Source organism: Choloepus didactylus, chromosome 18, assembly GCF_015220235.1.
Source record: "Choloepus didactylus isolate mChoDid1 chromosome 18, mChoDid1.pri, whole genome shotgun sequence".
Lineage (NCBI taxonomy): Eukaryota > Metazoa > Chordata > Mammalia > Pilosa > Megalonychidae > Choloepus > Choloepus didactylus.
Genome location: NC_051324.1, coordinates 8,054,716 through 8,075,188, shown reverse-complemented (window position 1 = coordinate 8,075,188; position 20,473 = coordinate 8,054,716). Strand labels below are relative to the sequence as shown.

Sequence of the window (20,473 nt, the reverse complement as noted above, 5' to 3'; positions counted from 1 at the left end):
GATACGTTGATGCTGTGGGTTTTAGCAGCCAAGTTCTACCACACCTTTGCACCGTGCTCCACCTCCCCCTGGGAGTCCTCGCGTCCAGTGCAAAAGAGCCCAGACTCGGATTTAGAGAGAATCTCAACTCAGCCATTTTGACCTTGAGCAAGTTCCTCTGTGTTCCAGTTTCTTCTTCATCTGCAAAGCAGGCTTATCGCTGAGTTGTTAGAAAGATGGCATGAGAAAATGCTTGCTAAGTGCACATGGGAAGAGTTCAGTAAATAGTGGCTGATATCATCCTCCTCCTCCATCCTTAGACAAGCCCTCCCTCTCCTGCTTTGTGTGGTACCACAGGACCTTATTTGGATGGAGCTACAGGCTTTCATTTTTCTCTCCTCAGTAATAGAGAACTTACATTTTCTATAGTCATGGGCATCTTTTGCTCTATGGAATAAATGAACTCTAGTAAAATTGATCATAATATTAACTCTTACAAAATTAATTTTCCCACTTATATCCTTCACCAAATCAGAGCCTAATAGAACTAGTCATAGGTAGCTACCTGAACCCTACTTCTCACCTTCTCCTTTGGGTGAAATATTACTCTGCCCCTAGGTGGGCATGTCACATCCTACAGCATCAGAGATTTTCAAGTTCATGGCCTGGTTCTGCATAAAATGCATTGGGGCCTCTTGTATCAATTAAGTCTGAAATTCTGTAAAACATGTTCACTTCAAACATGACTCATTTTTTCTTATTCTGTAAGAATTTTAGTATGTATTATTAGAAAATAAGGACTCCTAAAAAGACATGACCACAGTATCACATTATGCCTTAAAAAGTAACAATAATTCTTTATCATAATCAAATATTCACTCAGTAGCCAAATTCTCCATTTGGAATATTTATTTTTAACAGCTTGTTTGACCAATTCAGGATCCTAGTAAGTAAGATGCTAGTTCGTGGGGCAGGTTAACCAGATGGTTATTCCGATATTCCGACCTCCTTCAGTAATTTCCCTCTTAAGGTAAAGACAGGCTTATCCTGGGCAAGTGGTGAGAGTTTCTGTTGTGCAACTTTGAAATGGTGCAGCTCTGGCTAAGCAACAGGACTCAGTGGCAGGTTTAGGCTGTAAGCCCTCAAAGGGACCAGAGACCATTTTATTCTTTTGTGTGTTCCCAGGACTTAGCACAGCGTTTGCGTGGAGCAACTGCCCAACAAATATTGACTAAATTCCAGATAGCCTCTCTGATGCAATTAGAAGAGGGGAACCTGGTCCCCTTTCCTTCCCACACTATTCAACTTCAGACAGGGTTTTCCTGAACCCGATCTTTGTGATTCCTTCATGCAATGTCAAGGGAAGGTTGCTGGACACGCCCCATCCCGCAGAGCAGTGTTAACCTAGGAATATATTTTTGCTTTCTGATCTGATCTCAAATCTAAACCAAAAGCAATCTCTCCCTCCCTATATCATATACACACCAACTGAACTCATCAAGTCATCTGCTTACAGAGATTTTAACATTAGGCATAAAAATTGCCAACGATGAACCATCCCCATGGGGAACAGGGGAATAAATACAATGTAATTGTCCCAAATTGAAAACAAAGCAAAGTTTATTGCATGTGACAAGCAGCCACATGAAAATGAAGTCTAATGGTCAGGAACCATGAAAATACACATTTTGCATATTTTCTGTCCTGTCCCAGAAGGGCATCACTCACTCCTCACTCTCATGGACTACCAGCTGGAAAGAAAAGAGGCATTTTTAGTTATGTCAGATGACAGACACACCTCCTCTTGCCCCCCTCTTTTGGCAGTCATCACGGGGTTGCTCGTACACGCCAGCAGGAGAACACAAGGATATCTTTTGGACCTCGAGAGGAGATATGATTGTGTACATGGAGGAAGTACCCCCCCCCGAGCCTGGGAAACTGGCCTTCCGAGAGAACCAGCCCGTGCACCTGCAGGCGCAGTGACCCAGCTCAGCCAGCAGAGGGCGCGCCTGCAGCAGCCTCCCTGGAGCCAGCAGGGGGCGCCTGAAAGAGCTCAGTGGGGCAAAGCTCATTCACCCTTTTCAAGACCTGTTTCATTTTTTTTTTTTTTCATTTTTTTCATTTTTTTTTTTTTGGTGCCAACAGACCTGGTTTCTAGCAGGACTCTGCCCCCACTCAGCTAAGTGACTTTAAGCAAACCCCTTCTTTCCTGAGCCTGAGACTCCCCAGTTCTAAACTAAAGGCTTTACGAGGGATCCTTCCAGCTCAAACTTTCTATCGCTGTAGCTCTTCCCAGCAGCCCTGGAGCCACTCCCCTGGCACACGCTGGCTGCTCTCCATCAAGCGCCCACGGAGTGACTTACCCTGCTGGAGGTGAAGTCTCGGGTCTTAGCGCGAAGCTTATTGACTTGAGATTCTGCAATATCGGCCCGTTCCTCAGCCTCCTCGAGCTCATGCTGAGCTTTTCGGAATTTGGTGAGATGAACGTTGGCTTGTTCATCCTAAAACCCAACATCCCAGGCAGATGCAATGAGCATACAGCTCTGTTAGAGCTCACTGTGAGAAATGGGAAAGGCTTCTGGTCTCAAACCACAAATTTCTATGACTTACAGCCTCCTCGGCCTGCCTCTTGTAGGATTTCACTTTCACTTGCAGTTTATCCACCAGATCCTGTAACCTCAGCACATTCTTCCTGTCCTCTTCACTCTAAGAATGAGAAGATGAGAATGTAACGAGAGAGGGGGGTCCATAGTTGCACAGGACCCAGCCAGATTTCGGGGGCTGAATATCCACCTATACTGTGGTGAGAGAATCCAGGCGAGCGCTTGCACTGTACGGCCTTCCTCCCCACTCACCTGGTACGTTAGCTCCTTGACCCTCCGCTCGTATTTCCTCAGGCCCTTGACAGCCTCTGTGTTCTTCTTCTGCTCCCCTTCAAGCTCAAACTCCAGCTCTCGGATCTGGGGAAACAGTTGGGAAATCAGTCCAGGGCTGTAGCACGAGTGGGGGCGGCTGAGGAGCTCTGCTCAGGCTGGGGTTCTCCCCGCAAGTACCCGCGTCTCCAGTTTCTGGATCTGCTTCTTCCCGCCCTTCAGGGCCAGCTGCTCGGCCTCATCCAGACGGTTCTGCAGGTCCTTCACCGTCTGCTCCAGGTTCTTCTTCATCCGCTCCAGGTGGGCGCTGGTGTCCTGCTCCTTCTTCAGCTCCTCGGCCATCATGGCAGCCTGAAAAGCAAAGCAAATCACACCCACTAAGATGCAGACAAAGATCAAGGGCATGGGAGCTGTCAAACCTGGGTGCCACGGAGGACCAGAGACCAGGCCGAAGGCAACAGACGATATGTAAGACAGTGATTGAGAGCATCCTTTCACGGTGGACTATGAGGACAGCTGCACCCGTTCTAGGAAATAACCTAAGAAATGCAATCTTCAGGGACTGGGTGGAAATGGCTCCTTCCCTTTCTTAAACTGGCCTCCTGGGAATCTTTCCCCCACCTCCAAGGAAATTATTTCTTTCATTATCACCATCGAACAGAAAATATATTTTCTATACGGAAAAATATAGAAGACTTGGAGAAGATTGATTTGATACTCAGAATCACAAGTTTGGGAATAGTGAGAATAAGGGAAGACTTGTTGAGAATAGAGGTGACGTGAGAACGTGCAGGTGAGCAAAATTGAGTTGAGAGGTGATGTTCTCCCACCCGGCAGCAGATGGCGCTGTGGGAGCTGTGGCTGGCGGCGAGAAGGCCTCAACTGCAGGAAGACAGTTGGGGGCTGGGGGAGGTGCTGGCTCCGGGGAGCTTGAAATGAGGTGGGATCTGGACATCTGATGAGCTAATAAGTCTTGCTCTGATATTTTGATATTTGGAATGACATGTTGAAAGAAAGAATGCACCTTTCAGAGGGCATAAGGAAAGAATCAGCATACAATCCCTTTCTGCCTTTTTTCCTATGCCCCATTATTTGTCATACCCAGCTTTTAAACGTGCAGGAGGGAACAAACTGAGTTCGAGGGAGGTGGGGAGCAGTTTGGAACAGAAGGCCACACCACGTGTGTCCTGGGGAGGCCCTAACCTGTGGGAATTGTCAACCTGTGGGATAATTCTAATGGGAAGTATCTCAAGGTGGGAGGCAGGAAGTGGACTTTAATGAAACACAGATCTTGAGGAAGGAAAAGCCTTACATCCGTGATTGCCTTCTTGGCCTTCTCTTCGGCATTTCTGGCGTCCCTGCTGGCATCTTCAACCTCGCTTTGGAGCTGTGTGAGGTCGGTCTCTAGCTTCTTCTTGGTATGGATGAGGCTGGTGTTCTGAGCGAGAGAAGCGAGTGTTACCCTGGGGTATCTGAAGCTGGAATCTCGTATCTTCTCCCCCTCTTCCCTTACCTGGGTGTGCAGCAGCTGGACTCTCTCATTGGAATCCAAAAGCTCTTGTTCAGCCAGTTTCCGGGCCCTCTCCGTCTGCTCCAGGGAGGCCCGCAGCTCCTCCACCTCGGCCTGCAGCAGGTTGGCTCTGCGCTCCACGATCGCCAGCTGCTCCTTCAGGTCCTCCTGGCCCCGGAGAGCGTCGTCCAGGTGGAGCTGGGTGTCCTAGCCGGAGAGAAAAGGCAAATTCTATTTCAAACTGGGGTATCAGGACCCCAGGCCTCGCCTGCACCTTTGAGATTGGAGGGCAGGTGAAGTTTTGCCAGCGAGGGGCTTTCGCCAACCTTCAGCTGTCCCTGCACACTCCGGAGGTGCTTGAGGGTCTCTGCGGCCTGGCGGTTGGCGTGGCTCAGCTGGATCTCGATCTCGTTCAGATCCCCCTCCATCTTCTTCTTGATCCTGATGGCCTCGTTCCTGCTCCGCACTTCTGCGTCCAGCGCGCTCTGCATGGTCTCCACCATTCGCTGATAGTTCCTCTTCATCTGCTCGATCTCCTCATCTTTCTCGGCGATCTTCCTATCAATTTCTGATTTCACTTGTGTCAATTCAAGCTGGATGCGGAGGATCTTGGCCTCTTCGTGCTCAAGCGCGGCCTTGAAAGAACACAAACCAAACAGAAATAGGGGCAGAGCCTGCTACACTGCCCTTTGGGGGTAACAAAGTTTCCTTACTCTCACTCTGTGATAGTCAACATTCTCTTTTAAAAAATCCTTGATTTATCTTCAGTGCAGAAATAAAATCTGTATCATTGTTATTTCTTTTTAATTGTACCATAAAACAATGATAATGTATTTAAATCCTATTTTTAGCAGCTTAAAGCACTTTATAAATATTTTAAAGTCATCTAAAATGTTTTGTAAAATCTCATTTTTAGACCTATTTTTAATGCAACGATTTTCTCCAAAGAATTCAAGATAATTCACAGGCATTATTCCACTCCACCTCACAGTTGTGCCATTTGACAGGAAAAGGAGCAGGGGAAATCACAGCAGCAGAAATGAAGACAGAGTGGGACCAGCTAGCCCCGAGGTGGACTCCACCATCATCACTGCTGCCTCCCCACTGTCCCCGCTCACCTCGGCTTCCTCAAGAGCCAGCTGGATATCAGCCTTTTCCAGCTCGATCTGCTTCCTTGATTTCTCCAGTTCATGGATGGTTTTCCCATTTTCAGCAATTTGTTCTGTGAGATCTGCTATCTCCTCTGCAAAAACGAGTTTCGGTTGCATGTGAACAGCTCTTCACAGGTTTCTGGGCATGGTGAGCGCCAACTAACTGCTCTCCAACTAGGTGTTTACAATGCTAAGGACTCCTATTCCCTAAAGATAAGACACTGGGTCGAGAGACTCAAAACAACCCCTCCGATGATGAACATTTTCTGCTCACACACCAATGGACATGCATGTAGGAAATGAGTGGATCTGATGACAGGACTTGAGTAATGAAGTCAGGCCCACTCTAGCACACTCTCTGGCAGCAGAGCACCAAGGGAGGATGCTTCAGACTGTTTCAAACTGCTTACGCTCTAAGTTCTTATTTTCTCGTTTCACGGTTTCGAGCTGGTCCAAGGCCTCCTCGTAGGCATTTTTCAGTTTGAAGAGCTCGGTGCTCAGTGAACGGGACTCCTTGAGAGACGCCTCCAGCTCTGCTTGGCTCTCCTCACACTTGGTCTTCCACTCGGCTAGCACCTGGAATGCAGGGTGGAAGGGTCCCCAGTGATGAGCACTGCTCCCCCAGACTTCAACCAAATAGAACCATTAAGGCAAAGATGCTTAGAGTTGGTGCTAGACTTGGTTTTTCTTGCCTGGCTCCTTGTCCTTGATTATTGGACTAACCAAGATTTCATTTCATAAATGTACTCTTGTACATTTGTATTCTCTTTGTATTCTCCAAAAAGCAAATAGATCCATTGAGAGAATTAGCTGGGCATGGGTGCCCTTTTCCTAGTATGGAAATGGCCCTGGTCTTCCAATATGTCATTAAAACATTGATTTAAACCAACTTCATTTGCCATTCTGAAAGTGGGATTCCCTAGAGGGGCCTAAGTTAGGTTCCCACCTGTCAGTCCCAGGTAGATCAGCTGGATGATGGAAGGAAAAATGTTTGTGGCTGAACAACATTGTAGAAACTGATTTGTCTCCTGAAAGTGTTTGAAAGGGCCCTCCACCCTCCTCCCATCCCATTCCATTTTACAGATGAGGAAACTGCAGCCCACTAAGTCCAAGGACTTGCCCAAGGGCACAGGGCTGGTGGCAGTAGAGTCGGGACTGGGCCCCAGGTTTCCTCTTTCCGTGACTACTAGGCATTCCCCACATCCTGGTGTTCAGACAGCCTTGAGCTGACCCCACACCTTGTCAAAATTCCTCTGCTTCTTGTCCAGAGCAGCAGCCAGGGAGTTGGCTCTTTCAACATCAACCATCAGGTCCTCAACCTCTCCTTGCAGCCTCTGCTTGGTCTTTTCCAAGGAAGCACATTTAGCATTCACTGCCTCAACCTGTTCCTCAGAATCTTGAAGACGCTGAGCAAGTTTTTTCCTTAAGGAATGTGAAAGAGAAGCAGATGCTATTTAAGTTTCAATACTCTTGAACATCACTAGTCATCACTATTCATTTGCCTTCACAAACCCAGGAGAATTTTTGTGTGTGCCTGAAATCAGTGATCAGTAACCTGCCTTGTCTCTACCAAAGGTCAAAGTTGTTTGTCTTAATGAAATAAGCTAATCCCAGGTCCCTCTAATGGTACATCACTGCATGAAAAGACAGATGAGATGGGGAAACATCTAGCAGCGAAACAAATTCATTCCCAAGTGGTTCCAAAGTCAGTGTCCCCTCCCATGTGATTGTTTAAGGGTTCCAGGGCTTCTAAACACAAATAGCGTTGCCTACTTGGCCTCCTCCAGCTCCTCCGTGCGCTGGATGGCGTCCGTCTCGTATTTGGTCCTCCACTGAGCAACCTCGCTGTTGGCCTTGGACAGCGCCCTCTGCAGCTCGGCCTTGGCTTCCTGCTCCTCCTCGTACTGTTCCCGCAGCAGGTCGCAGTCGTGGCGGGAGGACTGCAGGGCGTGCGCCAGGGCGTTCTTGGCCTGTGGGTGTCACAAGAGAGGAGAGCATTCCATCAATTAAAATGTTAGGGCCATGTCCATGATATGATTCCAGTCTGGTTCTGCTCTCATCATCTACTGAATAAAGTTGCTTCCTGTTTGTTTATTTTTTTATTTTCTGCACGTGCTACATGAACATTGGGAAAAGGGAGCACTCCCTCGGACACCATACCTTGCTCTCTTCTTCTAACTGCCTCTTAAGCTCTTCTATTTGCTGGGTAAATGCTTGCTTGCTCCTGGAAAGTTGGGATACTATGTTTTCCCTTTCTTCTAGTTGGCGACTCAGCTCACCTGTGTCCGGAAGGAAATATTTTATTTATTTATCCATCCATTCATCCATTCATTCATTCATCCATCTATTCATTTACCAAGTTCCTACTGCATGTAAGGCACTGTACTAAGAGTTGGAGAAAGAGTAAATTTTCAGGTGTGGTTCTTTCCTAGGGGAAAAAGGATGCATCCATTAAAAGGAAACTGAAAACTCAACTTGATATTTTTGTAAACTACTGGAAGCTTGGACTGCCTTCTATCATTAAGACCCATTAAGAACAGTTGTAGAATTTGAAACATTTCCCAGAAGCACCTAACAACACCCAAGTCAGATCTCCGAGGGGCTGGAATTTGCAACTGTTCGTTAATTTGTCATTAAAGGAAATACTGCTTTCCCTAAGACTTTTTATCTCTAGTTACTTGAAGTTTGACTCTTGAGTGAATATTGTAAGTTGATAAAGAGGTTAAGAGATTAAAAAAAAAAAAAATGGTGTGTGGGGTGTTTATGATTCCAGAGGTAAATCCCAAAGGATTATTATACATGTGGCAACTAAACTTCTTTTCTCACTTGTGTTGGTTGATTCATGTGTGATGATGCACCAGAGAACCAGCTCTGGCTGGAACCATATTTTCCAGTTAAAACCCCAAATAACGTTCCCCCATATTCTTATTGCCCACCAAGAACCTATAAAAACTGGCCATGTTACCAATGTTCATAACAGCATTATGGGGCATATAGGAAGCAACGTAGTTATTTTAGGATATTTGTTTTTCTTATTCTTTTTTTTTTTTAATTTAAAAAAAATTTTTTGAGAAATAAACAAACAAAAAAAAAAACCCCAGCATTATTCACAACAGCCAAAGGTTAGAAACAACCCAAGTGTCCATCAACAGATGAATGGATAAACAAAATGTAGTACATACACACAATGGAATATTATTCATCCATAAGAAGTTATGAAGTTCTGAGACATGCTGCAACATGGAAGAACCTTGAAAACATTATTCTGAGTGAAATAAGCAAGGCACATAAGGACAAATATTGCTTGATGTCCCTTACATGAGATACCTAGAAATAGCCAATTCACAGAGACAGGAAGTGCTTTAGAGCTTACCAGGGGGTGGGAGGAGGGGACAAGGAGGAGTTTTTGCTTGGTGGTAACATAGTATTTGTAAATAAAAATGAATTTTAAAAATTGACCATGTTTCTCTCAATGTATTTTCTATTAGTTATTACAAAACAAGTTCATCTCATGGATACATCCATATTCCCTGTCTTTCAAAAATGTTTATTCTCAAAAACACTTGGATGCAAACAATTAATATGCAGCAAGAAGTAGAAAGATGTGGGACTTTGTTTCTAGCTCCAGTTCTGCCATTTAGATTCTGTTTGGTGCATGGTAATATTAATTTTGAATGTGTCTGGGCTAGATAGTATCTTAACTCCCTTCTCGTTCTGGTTTCCTTCTCTCTCCCGTTTTTACTAAACTCTCAAGATCCTCTTCCTTTAGGATATTTTGAATGGAACTTTTTATTTGTTATTTCAGTGATTTCTCCTGGAAAATATGCTTTCCTAGAAATTCTTCTCAAAAGAAATACTCCTTCTCCGTTTTGACCAGTTACCCCCTTATAGGGGTCCATGAGGCTCTGCCCCTTCCCATTTTCTGCACGTTGCTCACCAGCCTCAGTCTGAAGACGAGACTTCTGTGTCGTCAGCTCACTCAGGCTCCTCTGAATTTCCTCATTTTTGCTCCTGGCCTCACTTAACTGATCCTCCAGAGTTCTGCATATTTTTTCCAGGTTTGCCTAAAGGATCGAGAAAGGGGGGAAAGCAAAGTCAGTATCTGGATTTGAATTAGCCGCAGGTTTCTCTGCTACCAAACTCATCAGGTGCCCTCGTGCCCTAGCACCTTAGATTTGGACACACTGTCCACGTTGCTGGAGAGGTCGTCGATTTCCATCTTCATCTCGCTCTTCTCCTTCTCCAGTTTCTGCTTGACCCTCTGCAGGTTGTCGAGCTGCTCCCCCAGCTCGGCCACGCTGTCCGCGTGCTTCTTCCTCAGCGTGGCGGCCGTGGCTTCATGCTGCAGGGTGGCCTCCTCCAGGTCCCGGCGCATCTTCTGGAACTCGGCCTCCCGCTTCTTGTTCAGCTCTATCTGGGTGGAGGTGACGCCTCCGGCCTCCTCCAGCCGCTCGCTCAGCTCCTCCAGCTCGCGGGCATAGTCGCTGCGCTGCTTCTCCGCCTTGGCGCGGGTGGCCCGCTCCGCCTCAATCTCTTCTTCCAGCTCCTCGATCCGAGCCTGCAGAGGACCCCACAGGCGGTCAGCTCCCCACAGTGACTCTGAAGGTCAACAACAGGCTAGTTCCCGTTCCCACTGGACAACGCGTTCTTGGTCTTCTCCCAGAGAAATGTGAATGTTGTCCATTTCCTTTAATATGACTTCCCCCCACTTCTCTGGGTCATTACCCCTGCAGCGGCCAACTCAGGATGTTTTCCATTCAACTGAATGTTAACCCAAAATACTTTAACTTGGTATTTTTTTAGAGTTATGGAAAAATAGTTCGACACTGCCGTGTCAGCCCAGCAGGAAGGAAACCAATGAGACAGACGAATTGTCCTGCCCATTTGCTCTAAGTCAGTGGCTTCCAGCAGACAGCTTCCAGCTCGCTATGTGATCTGAATATTTTGAGCAATAACCCCTAATGCCTCTTACCTGTAGCTCTTTGATCTTCTTCTGAAACTGGAGGCCCAAAGTCTGCTCGTCTTCCACTTTGCTTTGCAGTTGACTATATTCAAAATCCTTTCTGTAAAGGGAAATGTAGAGTATGTGAACACAGAAGATCCATTAACTTGGAAAACTGATACCAGTGGGTTCAGGACATACTTCTTAAGCCTCTCATCCAGCTGTTGCTTATCATTCTCCAGATCTAATATGGACTCCTGGGCAAGCTTCAGGTCTCCCTCAAGCTTCCTTTTGTTCCTTTCCAGGTCCACACGGAGCTTCTTTTCTTGTTCTAAGGAACTTTCCAGCTGAAAAAAAGCATCATTTCCTTTTGAGAAAAAATGCCTTGCACCAGGGGACCCTTGGGGGCTCTTCCAACCCTGAACTTCTAGGAACCCCAATTAGCATTATTTACTCACGTCATCAACTTGCTGCTCCAGTTTGCTCTTGACCTTGCTCAAAGAATTGACCTTGTCTTCTTCAGCTTGGAGGTCATCCAGGGTCTGCTGGTGGGCCTCTTGGAGGGCTTTCTTCTCCCTGGTTAACTTTGCAATTGTTTCATCCAACCCAGCAAGTTCCTCAGTAAGGTTTTTAACCTAAGAAGAAACTCGTGTTTAGCTACAAGCAATTATGAGAACACTCAGGTCACCACTGACTACATCAAGCTCGAGAGATCCACGAAGAGAATACCTTATTCTCTGTGGCATGTTTCTCCTTTTCAACCTTGGCCAGTGTCAACTCAAGGTCATCTATGTCTTTCTTGAGCTCTGAGCATTCATCTTCCAGTTTCCTCTTCTTGGCCGTCAGCTCGGCATTGATCTCTTCCTCCTCCTCTGCTCTCTCAGTCACCTCCTTGATTTTAGCCTCAAGTTGGAATTTAGCTTTAATCAGTTGGTCACATCTTTCCTCAGCATCCAACAAGTTTTCACTTTCCTTTAAAATAAAACAAAAAAAGTCATCATTTCCTTTAATGAGATAAGATTTGTGATGTTCCAGGATTTTCTTATATATGAAGTCCTTTCCGAGCATCCCACCAATAATACTTTTCTCCTGAACAGTCAAATCTAGAAAGAAAGTCAAGATAGGATCCTTAACACGTACAGCTTGTACTTGAAGCTGCAGGTCATTCTTCTCCTGTACCAGAGTCACCAGTTTTTCCTCTAGCTCCTTCCTTTTTGCCTCTGACTTGGCAAGTTCATCTTTGGTTTTCTGGAACTCCTCCTTCATGGTGGCCATCTCCTTCTCAGTCTCTGCACTCTTGAGGAGGGGCTTGATCTTGAAATACAGCTTCATCCAGGGCCAGTGCTTCACATTCATAAATGAGCGAATGTTGTATTGGATGCAGAAGATGGACTCCCTGAAAACAAAACATGGGTTATTACTAGAAGAGACTCTCTCCCCTCTTCCTAAAGAGCTCACATTTGAACAAGGACCCTGCCGCACCTTCTCTGCACCATCTTCTGGAATTCCACGCGCATGAGAAACCCTCGGCACACGGCTTGTGTCCGGGTAATCAGCTTGGCCAGGCGATCATCCCGCATCTCCTCGAGGGTCCCCAGCAAGCCAGCCTTGAAGAACACCTCGGAGCGGAGAAGAGTGGCATGAGTCAGTTTTCTCTAGAAGTTGTAAAATTAAGCAGAATAAAAAGGCGGCATCTGTCAGAATGGATGCATTACCTTGGTATGGCCAAATTTGTACTGAGTGTGGTCAATGTCAATGGATGCCAACAGCTTTTCACAAGCTTTCTTGCTGTCAATGAATTGTCCCTCAGGGATCGCACTGGCATTCAGCACTCGGTACCTGCCATTGTGGGCACAGAAGTAGTCATGGGCTGTGAGCAAAGACATAAACCTTGGAGACCCTCAGTTTAGCCCTTTCTTCCTTTAGGCAAGGAGACCAAGGTCCAGTGGGGTAAAGACTCTTGCCCAAAGTCACACGTCTAGATAGTGGCCTAGAATCTAGGCCTTCTGAATCAGACAGGGCTCTTCTGCCACGCTGCATGGAAGTTAAGCTCCTGAGAAAATGGGAAGAAACAAGTATGTATACATGGAAGTCCATAACTGTTCTTTCAGAAAGGGTCTTTTCATACCACTCTTTGTCCCACTCAAATTTCAGCATTTGCGTGTCTCGTTAAGAAGCACTAAGAACATTTTCATTCCATACCTTTGTTTAAAATCCCCATAGAGAATCCTATTTGGGAATCCCTTCCTGCAGATGCGGATGCCTTCAAGGACACCGTTGCACCGCAGCTGATGGAGGACAAGGCTGTGTTCCATAGCCCCTGAGAACAGAAGCAAGAGAGATCAGCCACATGCACCATTCCTTAACACTGAGAACCATCCAGAGCCCCAGCAGGTGCCTTACCTGGGGTTTTGGTTTCATTGGGAATTATACAGCGCACAAAGTGAGGGTGAGTAGTTCTTAAATTTGACATGAGCTTGTTCAGGTTTTCCTAAAATAATTTTTTAAAATGATTAAATTTACTAGTTGGCCTACTGTGGACTTTTATGAAGACAGAGATAAATTGTAATAAAATAATAAGATACATTTTAAATGCAATATAAATTCTAAAAAACAATGAAATTATTTAGCCCTTTCTTTTACTAGTCCTATGGCTAGAGGTATAAGTGAGCCAGAGACTAACAAAGTATAAAATACTTTCTGAATCAACTCTGTTGGGAGTATGAGGCACCGTTTCAAGTCAGAGAGCGTGTACTGAGAGCCCACCTCCCAGTCCAGCCAATCCAGCTAGTTGCAGTGCAAAATGATAAAATCCTGGACCTAAATTTGTTAAGACCTCATTTAAACATCATCTTACTGTCACTCAACCTCACTGAGTGACAGCAGTCAGATTAAGACAACATTACTCTTTGTAAACAAACCAAGTTTCAAGACTCTACAGTGCTCTTTTTGAGATGGCTTAAACCAATTACGCACAAACTAACTCGTGGTGTTTTTCTTACCCTGAAAAGGGCAGAGACAGTTTGGAAGGAAGAGCCCTTCTTCTTGGCGACTTTCTTCTTCCCACTGTCAGCTGAAAGAAATGAAGGACGGCATGTGCTGTTAGCAGACCTATAAAGTTTTAGGGGGGGCTATGGAACAAATGGAGGGAGAGGGCCCTCATACAAAGCCCTCCTTGGAGCCCGTTACCGTCCGCCGTAGTGAAGGTGGCGTAGAGGTGTGCCAGGAGCCTGTTGGAGGACTTCTGGTACAGCCCGACCACGGTCTCGTTCAGGGGGTCCTTGTTCTTCTCCAGCCAGCCCGAGACACTGTAGTCCACGGTGCCGGCGTAGTGAATCAGCGAGAAGTGGGCCTCAGCCCTGCCTTTGACCACCTTGGGCTTCTGGAAGTTGCTGGACTTGCCCAGATGCTGGTCATACAGCTTGTTCTTGAAGGAGGTGTCTGTAGCCTTGGGGAACATGCACTCCTCTTCCAGGATGGAGAAGATGCCCATGGGCTAAGAAAGCAGACCACAAAGCCAAAATTGTAATTCTAGCCAAGCTTTGTGTCTACCTACGGCATTAAAATAAGATGCAATGAATAACGTAGTTGTCACAAGACATGGTTTCTGAAATGCAAAACAAACCTTCTCGATGAGCTCAATGCAGGCGGCCAGGTCCATCCCGAAGTCGATGAAGGTCCACTCGATGCCCTCCTTCTTGTACTCCTCCTGCTCCAGCACGAACATGTGGTGGTTGAAAAACTGTTGCAGCTTCTCGTTGGTGAAGTTGATGCACAGCTGCTCCAGGCTGTTATACTAACACCAAAATATAACGTTAATGTGACAAGTTCGACTTCTTTCAAAATCAAACACCCATCAACATCCCTCCCCATTGCATCAAGCCCTCGCCAGCTCGCTTATGCTTTTAGATACAGCCACGTCCTCCATGGCCTAGCTCGGATCATCTACTCTCCTTTGAGCCTTCTCTGAATTTCCACCTGGAAGGTGTTTCTTCCTCTCTTGAATTCCCATGGTCTGCACATCTCCTGTTCACTAGCCATGTTCCACCTTATATTGTAGTCAGTCTTCTGTGTGCCTTGTATATGTCTAACTTACCTCTACTAAATCACAGTCTCACCTTTTTATTCATCTCCATGTCTTGTAGCTGCTAGACACCAAATATCTGCTTTGATGAACGATTATATACTTATAATACAGAACTGATAGAATATTTATGGAGAAATATTGCATGATTTTCTTAAAATCAGATTCTCTATATGCCTTTTCTGACTTTATAAATCAGAAATTCCATTTTTTTTAACCACTTGACAATATCCTTTAAAATTTCACTTGACAGAGTCATTTCCTCTCTTAAAACAATGCAAACCTTCCAAACAGGGTACTTCCCTTCTACTCGGTCCACTTTCTGTCTAGTTTTCCTACAAGATGTGATGCTAGGCGTGTTGGCCACCTTGACATCTTCCTGATCGGGTCATGAACCCAAATTCTCCCCACCACCAAGCAATATGCAAATATACTATAAATAACACCAACCTCAAAGATTTCAAAACCTGCAATGTCCAAAACCCCAATGAAGTGTTGTCTTGGAAGCTTCGTATCCAGTTGCTGGTTGATGCGAGTGACCATCCACAGGAAGAGCTTTTCATAAACAGACTTGGAAAGGGCATTCACGGCATGGTGGACCTGTTAGGGGAGAGCCCAGATAATCAGCCTGAGGTCAGCAGCCACCAGGGTCCTGCATCCCTTCCCAGCCCGAGCAGGCCTCACCTGATCCACAGTTTGACCTTTGGTGACATACTCATTCCCAACTTTTACTCGGGGGAAGCACAAAGCTTTCAGGAGGTCCGATGAGTTCAGACCCATCAGATAGGCTGTTTTGTCAGCCACTGGGAAAAAGAAAGAAGGAAAGGAAGGAAGGAAGGGAGGAAGGGAGGAAGGGAGGAAGGAAGATGATTACAAAGGGAAACCCTTGATGCTTGGCTAAGTAGGAGACCCCTTTGAAAATCAGCCAGATGTTTGAAAGCAGGGCTGTGCTTGCCTCAGTAGCTAAGTCACTCACAGCATGGGATATATTTTATGAAAAGTCAGGATTGGGCTCCAGAAAGCCCTGGACACTTCTCATTGCATCTGAAACAGGAGCATGCTAAGCGATTCAGCAAACTTGTGTAAACCCTGGAGAGGTTCACTTCTCCAAGGGGAAGATGGATTTATCACTTTCAAAACAGGCACCAAATGACCTCCCTTGAACAACCACCCAGCTCTGGCTTCTGGCTTGTTGCAAGTTTTGTTTTGTTTTTTTACCTTCCGTGCCGTCCGGCTCTGCCTGCTCCTCCCGCTGCTTCTGCTTGAACTTCATGTTGCCGTAGTGCATCACGGCGCCCGTCAGCTTGTAGAGCCCGGATTTCTCTTCGGGGGTAAAGCCCAGGATGTCGATGGCACTCTGGCATCGAAAGAGTAGCAAGTCGACAGGTTGACCTGAGAGACGGATGGGGAGCTCCCCACACCTCTCTCTGGCTTCTACTTACATCTGTAGCCAACAGCTCCTCGGCGTCATCAATGCTGGCAACCAAGATTTCACCCTGGCTGATGAAGGGGTAGTCGTAAGGGTTGGTTGTAATAAGCAGCAGCTCTGAAATGACACAGTTTGAGAGGGTTATACCGATGCAAAGAAAATATCCACCCAGTAGAGTCTGAGCTCCTGCACCCAGGGCTGAGGTTTTGACTGCTGGAGCCCACAGTGAATTTAGAATTAGAAATCTCTTTTAGGTAGCATGAAGGTACAGCCCGAGGTTCTCAGGCCAGGGCTGAATATATAGTCCAGGGAAGCCTTTGCAGCCCTCCCAAGCAACATAGATTAAGAACTCTAAAGAGAATATTTAAATTCTCTTGCTTTGCATGTGAATGGTGCATATCTGTGCAGGCTGGAAAAGTTAATAGGAAAACTGACTGAGCTTGGGACAGGATGTGGGCCCACGGGTAGGAAGCATAGTTTGTTGGGTATAATCAGAGCCTTTTCCAAATCTTCTGGAAAGCTGGAGCCATTGCTGTTTCCAGGATAGAGCCTAGAAGGCTGAGCAAACACAGCCAAAGAGCCCAGGTGATGGTGTACACAGAGGCCTGTGTTACGTGAGGGATACAAGTGGCTGGATTTGCCATCTAGCTTTGTGCTGCCTCACAGCATTTGGTGACAGGTTGCTTTCTGAACCAGAACACAAGGGGATGCAAGAGGACAATGGGAAGCTCAACTGTTGAGAAGGTTTTTATAAAACCAGTGCTAACTTCAGTAGTCATATACTCTTGTTGCTCTCCATTCAATCCAGGATTTTATTTTTACTTGGCATGTCGTCACAACAGCCATGCCCCATTTCTAAAATAAGCCTCCTCCAGGGCTGTCAAGTAACCTATGTACGGGTACAACTCTCCTGGCCCTGTGATCTAAGGGCCAATCAGTTTACCTATGAGCTCAGGCTTCTTGTTTGAAAGAATCTGGTAGAAGATGTGGTAGCTCCTTTCAGCCTTCAGCTGGAAGGTTACTCTTGATTTTTCCAGCAGATCTATGAACACAAACATGGGATTGTTTTCCAAACTGCTCCCCATCACTCTGAGACATCACCTGATCCCAGAGATTTACTTACACGTTTCAATATCTGCAGAGGCCAGTTTCCCAGTGGTACCAAAATGGATTCGGATGAACTTGCCCTGTGGGAGGAGAGGGAGACGAGAGTCAACCACGGCTCCAAATTGTTTCCCTCATCTCCAGAGTCATGTGAGGAGGAGCCTTGTTTTCCCTATACTTTGAGAACGATCAGGTCTTCCTTCTTCTCCTTTCATCTCCTTCCTCACTGGCATGCCTCCATTTTTGTTCCATCCTCTTTACTCCAATCCTACTCTCACCCCCAAATAACACATCCAGACAATGAAGCAATGAGAGTGATTTTTCTTCAAGATGTAAATCAAACCATATCAGTTCTCTGCTTACGGAACCCTTCAGTAGCTTCCCCTTGTACTTGAGATTACAATGCAGATTCCTGGTGGCCTCTGTTCTCCTCCATGACCAGGTCTCTTTCACCTCTTCCACCTCTTCTCCTGTGACATGCCCCCTTGCCCACCTCACCTTCGCCATGCAGCCCTCCCAGGTCCCTTGAACCCTCAGGCTCTGCCTGCCTCAGCACTGGGCCCCGCTTTCCCCTTTGTCTCTCCTCCTCCCCGGTCCTGTGATGCCTGGCTCCTTCTCACCCGCAGACCTGGGGTCAATGCCAGCCCCCGAGCGAGGTCTTCCCCACCAGCCCAGGCTAGAGGAGATCCCGCCCCAGTTATTCCCTCTCATGAGCCCTTTTCATTGAGCCTCTCATGAGTGCATCACCACCTGAAATGTACTTGTTCCGTTCTGTCACGGTCCATAGATGCTCCACGAGTCTGTGGGCTCTGCGGGGGCAGGAACCTTGTAGACCACCAAGAAAATCCCACCCTAACTGAACCCAGACTCACAAAGCGGGAGGAGTTGTCGTTCCTCACGGTCTTGGCGTTCCCGAAGGCCTCCAGCAACGGGTTGGCGCTGATGATCTGATCTTCCAGTGTCCCCTGATGCGAGAAATCAAGGGAGGAAGAAACAGCATTTTTTAAGTGGATGAACGCTCACCAGCTCGCCCCTCCTGCCTGCCCTTGCTGCCTGCCAGCCCCTCCTTCCCTGATTTTCCAATTTCAGGATCGGTCAAATCAGCAGTACGCTTTACCCAAGAAAGTTTTGCAATATTCTGTTATATTTGGCCATAGTTGGGTATCTCGACTTTTAACATCCCTTGAAGGCTGTGATTCCTTCATTCTCAGTTACGGGCTCATCTGCTTTTGTAATACATTTGTTTCAAAGGCAAGTACAGGCCTACTGCTTTCTCAGGTAGGTGGGGGTGATTCTGCCACAAAAGCCATCTGAGCTGCCCCCAAGTTGACCTTCCTTAGTTAAGCCTTGGAGCTTTGTGTTGCAGGAAATCACAGGAGCTGGTCCTGTAAGATCAAACACACATTGTGTTGTCCAGGATGATGGGCTGTCCTTGAAGATTTTAAATCCTGGACTGTGCTCCTTTCCCTGAAGAGTTTTAATCCTCTTTGATCCCAGGGGCGTTGCCTCCCCCGCCTCCTCATTCTGAAGTTAAGTGGACGGTTAGACGTGGGAGTGAAGCAAACTGTTCTCCCAACCCTCCATACCTTCATCTTGGAGTCCTTCTTCTTGGCGAGGTCTCCAGTCGCTGCAATTGTTGCAAAGTACTGGATGACCCGTTTGGTGTTCACAGTCTTTCCTGCCCCGGATTCTCCGCTGTTCAGTGACGATTGAAACAGAGAGGAACAAAGGAACATGGCTGGTTGGTATGAAGGGTTCCCCAAGATGGCAGCCCCGTGTTGTTTCCTTGGGAGCCCAAGGAGGTGACATGGAGGCCGCAGAGGCCTGGACGTACCTGAGCCCCATCAGACACGCACCTGCCAAGCCTGAGAGGCCGAGGCCCCAGGAGCCTCACGATGGCTGTGTGTTCAATCCACCCAGGGATGGAGAAGTCCAGAGTTTTGAGGCCTCACACATACCTGCTTTCCCATCCCCAAATCTGTCTTCTCTTCACGGACTTTGCTCTGATCACTTTCTAATTAACAGACTAGAGCAAATGGCACCCTTGCCTTCTGCATTGGAGACAATCTGTGCCGTGGATACTTACGTGATCAGAATGGACTGGTTTTCACGATCTGTCAAAGAAAAGAGAGTTGATGGTCAGTTTTTTAAAAAAAAAAGTTTCCCCTTTCTCATGCTGTCAGAGTTAAACTACACAATTTCTCTCTCCTGTAATTTTTTTTTTTTTTCAGTGATAGTTGGGAACTTGAAGAACCTCCTTCCTGAGAACAAGACTCCGAGAGTTTCTCACCAGTCAATGGCTCTCACTGTTTTGAGTTGAACCACACGAAATGCCAGTCTCTGTGTTTGACCCACAGAAGTGTGAATTTCATATGGCTCAGCCAGTAAATCCAGTCTCCTCACCAAGGCCTGCAAGGCCCTAAGGGATGTGGCCTTTTTCTGCCTCTTCCATTGCCGCCTTCTCTCCTCTCCCGTGGGCTGGAGGGCACACGCCGGATGGCGGCAGGCCCAAGCCCAGATGGCAGCTCTCCTGACCCCCAGTCTAGTGCCTGCTCCACCGCCCCATTCTTCCTCCTGGGAAACTCACCCGTCAGCATGAACTGGTAGGCGTTGTCAGAGATGGAGAAGATGTGGGGTGGGGCCTCCTGGCGCTTTTTGCCCCTGTAGCCTTCCACCACCTCGGGGTTGTACACCGGCAGCCACTTGTAGGGGTTGACGGTGACACAGAAGAGGCCCGAGTAGGTCTGTGGGAGTAAATAATAAGATCATATATATGTGTGCGTGTCTGCAAATATAAAACCTTTTGCCTTTTGTTTATCTCATTTTGCATATTGATAGCCTTGTAAAGGAGGGAAGAGATGCTCTCCATTTATAGATCAGACAACTGAGACTCAAATTTAGGAGTAGCCAGACCTCACGCTGAGAGTAAGTCCCAGGGCCAAGACCCGGATCTAGGACCCCATCTTTTCCGCTACCCCCCCGTGTCCTCCCCATATTCTTTCCAACTTCTCTTCTTTCTACTGCATTTATTTCTTGCTTTCTTATATTCTATCTTTCTCTTCCCCTGTTCTATTTTTTTTTTAATTTCTTCTCTTTTTTTCCAACAGCTTAGTCATGAATCTTCCCAAACCCCACTGCCCGCACAAACGTCTCCTCTCCCGCAATCGAGCATCCCACAAAGACCCTGGCAAGGGAGGCACTGACATAGATCATCCAGGAGGTGTAACGGTCCTTCAGGTTGTACAGCACGGCCGGCTCGTTCAGGTGGGTCAGCATGGCCATGTCCTCGATCCTGTCGAACTTGGGGGGGTTCATCGCATACACATCCTCAGGTTTGACCACCAGGGTCTGAAAGAGAGAAGTGAAATGCTGGACTCATCTGCTCTGTGCAGTTTGCTGGC

At 46.8% G+C, this 20,473-nt stretch overlaps 1 protein-coding gene across 1 annotated transcript in view; it reads right to left on the bottom strand.

The window, feature by feature from the left end:
• Positions 1–1,618: 1,618 nt before the first annotated feature.
• The window catches only part of LOC119513346 (myosin-3), a 46,191-nt gene continuing 27,336 nt past the window's right edge, over positions 1,619–20,473 (bottom strand). Inside the window, exons 4-41 of the mRNA XM_037808478.1 lie at positions 20,277–20,420; positions 19,660–19,816; positions 19,159–19,186; positions 18,659–18,767; positions 17,945–18,037; positions 17,092–17,155; positions 16,912–17,010; positions 15,982–16,085; positions 15,758–15,896; positions 15,224–15,342; positions 14,990–15,139; positions 14,081–14,251; positions 13,645–13,951; positions 13,458–13,528; positions 12,859–12,946; positions 12,658–12,775; positions 12,171–12,294; positions 11,938–12,074; positions 11,596–11,851; positions 11,185–11,427; positions 10,914–11,090; positions 10,657–10,802; positions 10,486–10,576; positions 9,682–10,071; positions 9,451–9,577; positions 7,674–7,792; positions 7,287–7,483; positions 6,752–6,935; positions 5,924–6,089; positions 5,481–5,605; positions 4,689–4,997; positions 4,366–4,569; positions 4,165–4,290; positions 3,033–3,203; positions 2,835–2,939; positions 2,590–2,685; positions 2,343–2,480; positions 1,619–1,730 (exon numbers count right to left, since the gene is read on the bottom strand). Of these exons, the coding sequence (XP_037664406.1) occupies positions 1,704–1,730; positions 2,343–2,480; positions 2,590–2,685; positions 2,835–2,939; positions 3,033–3,203; positions 4,165–4,290; positions 4,366–4,569; positions 4,689–4,997; positions 5,481–5,605; positions 5,924–6,089; positions 6,752–6,935; positions 7,287–7,483; positions 7,674–7,792; positions 9,451–9,577; positions 9,682–10,071; positions 10,486–10,576; positions 10,657–10,802; positions 10,914–11,090; positions 11,185–11,427; positions 11,596–11,851; positions 11,938–12,074; positions 12,171–12,294; positions 12,658–12,775; positions 12,859–12,946; positions 13,458–13,528; positions 13,645–13,951; positions 14,081–14,251; positions 14,990–15,139; positions 15,224–15,342; positions 15,758–15,896; positions 15,982–16,085; positions 16,912–17,010; positions 17,092–17,155; positions 17,945–18,037; positions 18,659–18,767; positions 19,159–19,186; positions 19,660–19,816; positions 20,277–20,420 (5,619 nt within the window). The 3' untranslated portion in view covers positions 1,619–1,703. The remainder of the gene's footprint in view (positions 1,731–2,342; positions 2,481–2,589; positions 2,686–2,834; positions 2,940–3,032; positions 3,204–4,164; positions 4,291–4,365; positions 4,570–4,688; positions 4,998–5,480; positions 5,606–5,923; positions 6,090–6,751; positions 6,936–7,286; positions 7,484–7,673; positions 7,793–9,450; positions 9,578–9,681; positions 10,072–10,485; positions 10,577–10,656; positions 10,803–10,913; positions 11,091–11,184; positions 11,428–11,595; positions 11,852–11,937; positions 12,075–12,170; positions 12,295–12,657; positions 12,776–12,858; positions 12,947–13,457; positions 13,529–13,644; positions 13,952–14,080; positions 14,252–14,989; positions 15,140–15,223; positions 15,343–15,757; positions 15,897–15,981; positions 16,086–16,911; positions 17,011–17,091; positions 17,156–17,944; positions 18,038–18,658; positions 18,768–19,158; positions 19,187–19,659; positions 19,817–20,276; positions 20,421–20,473) is intronic.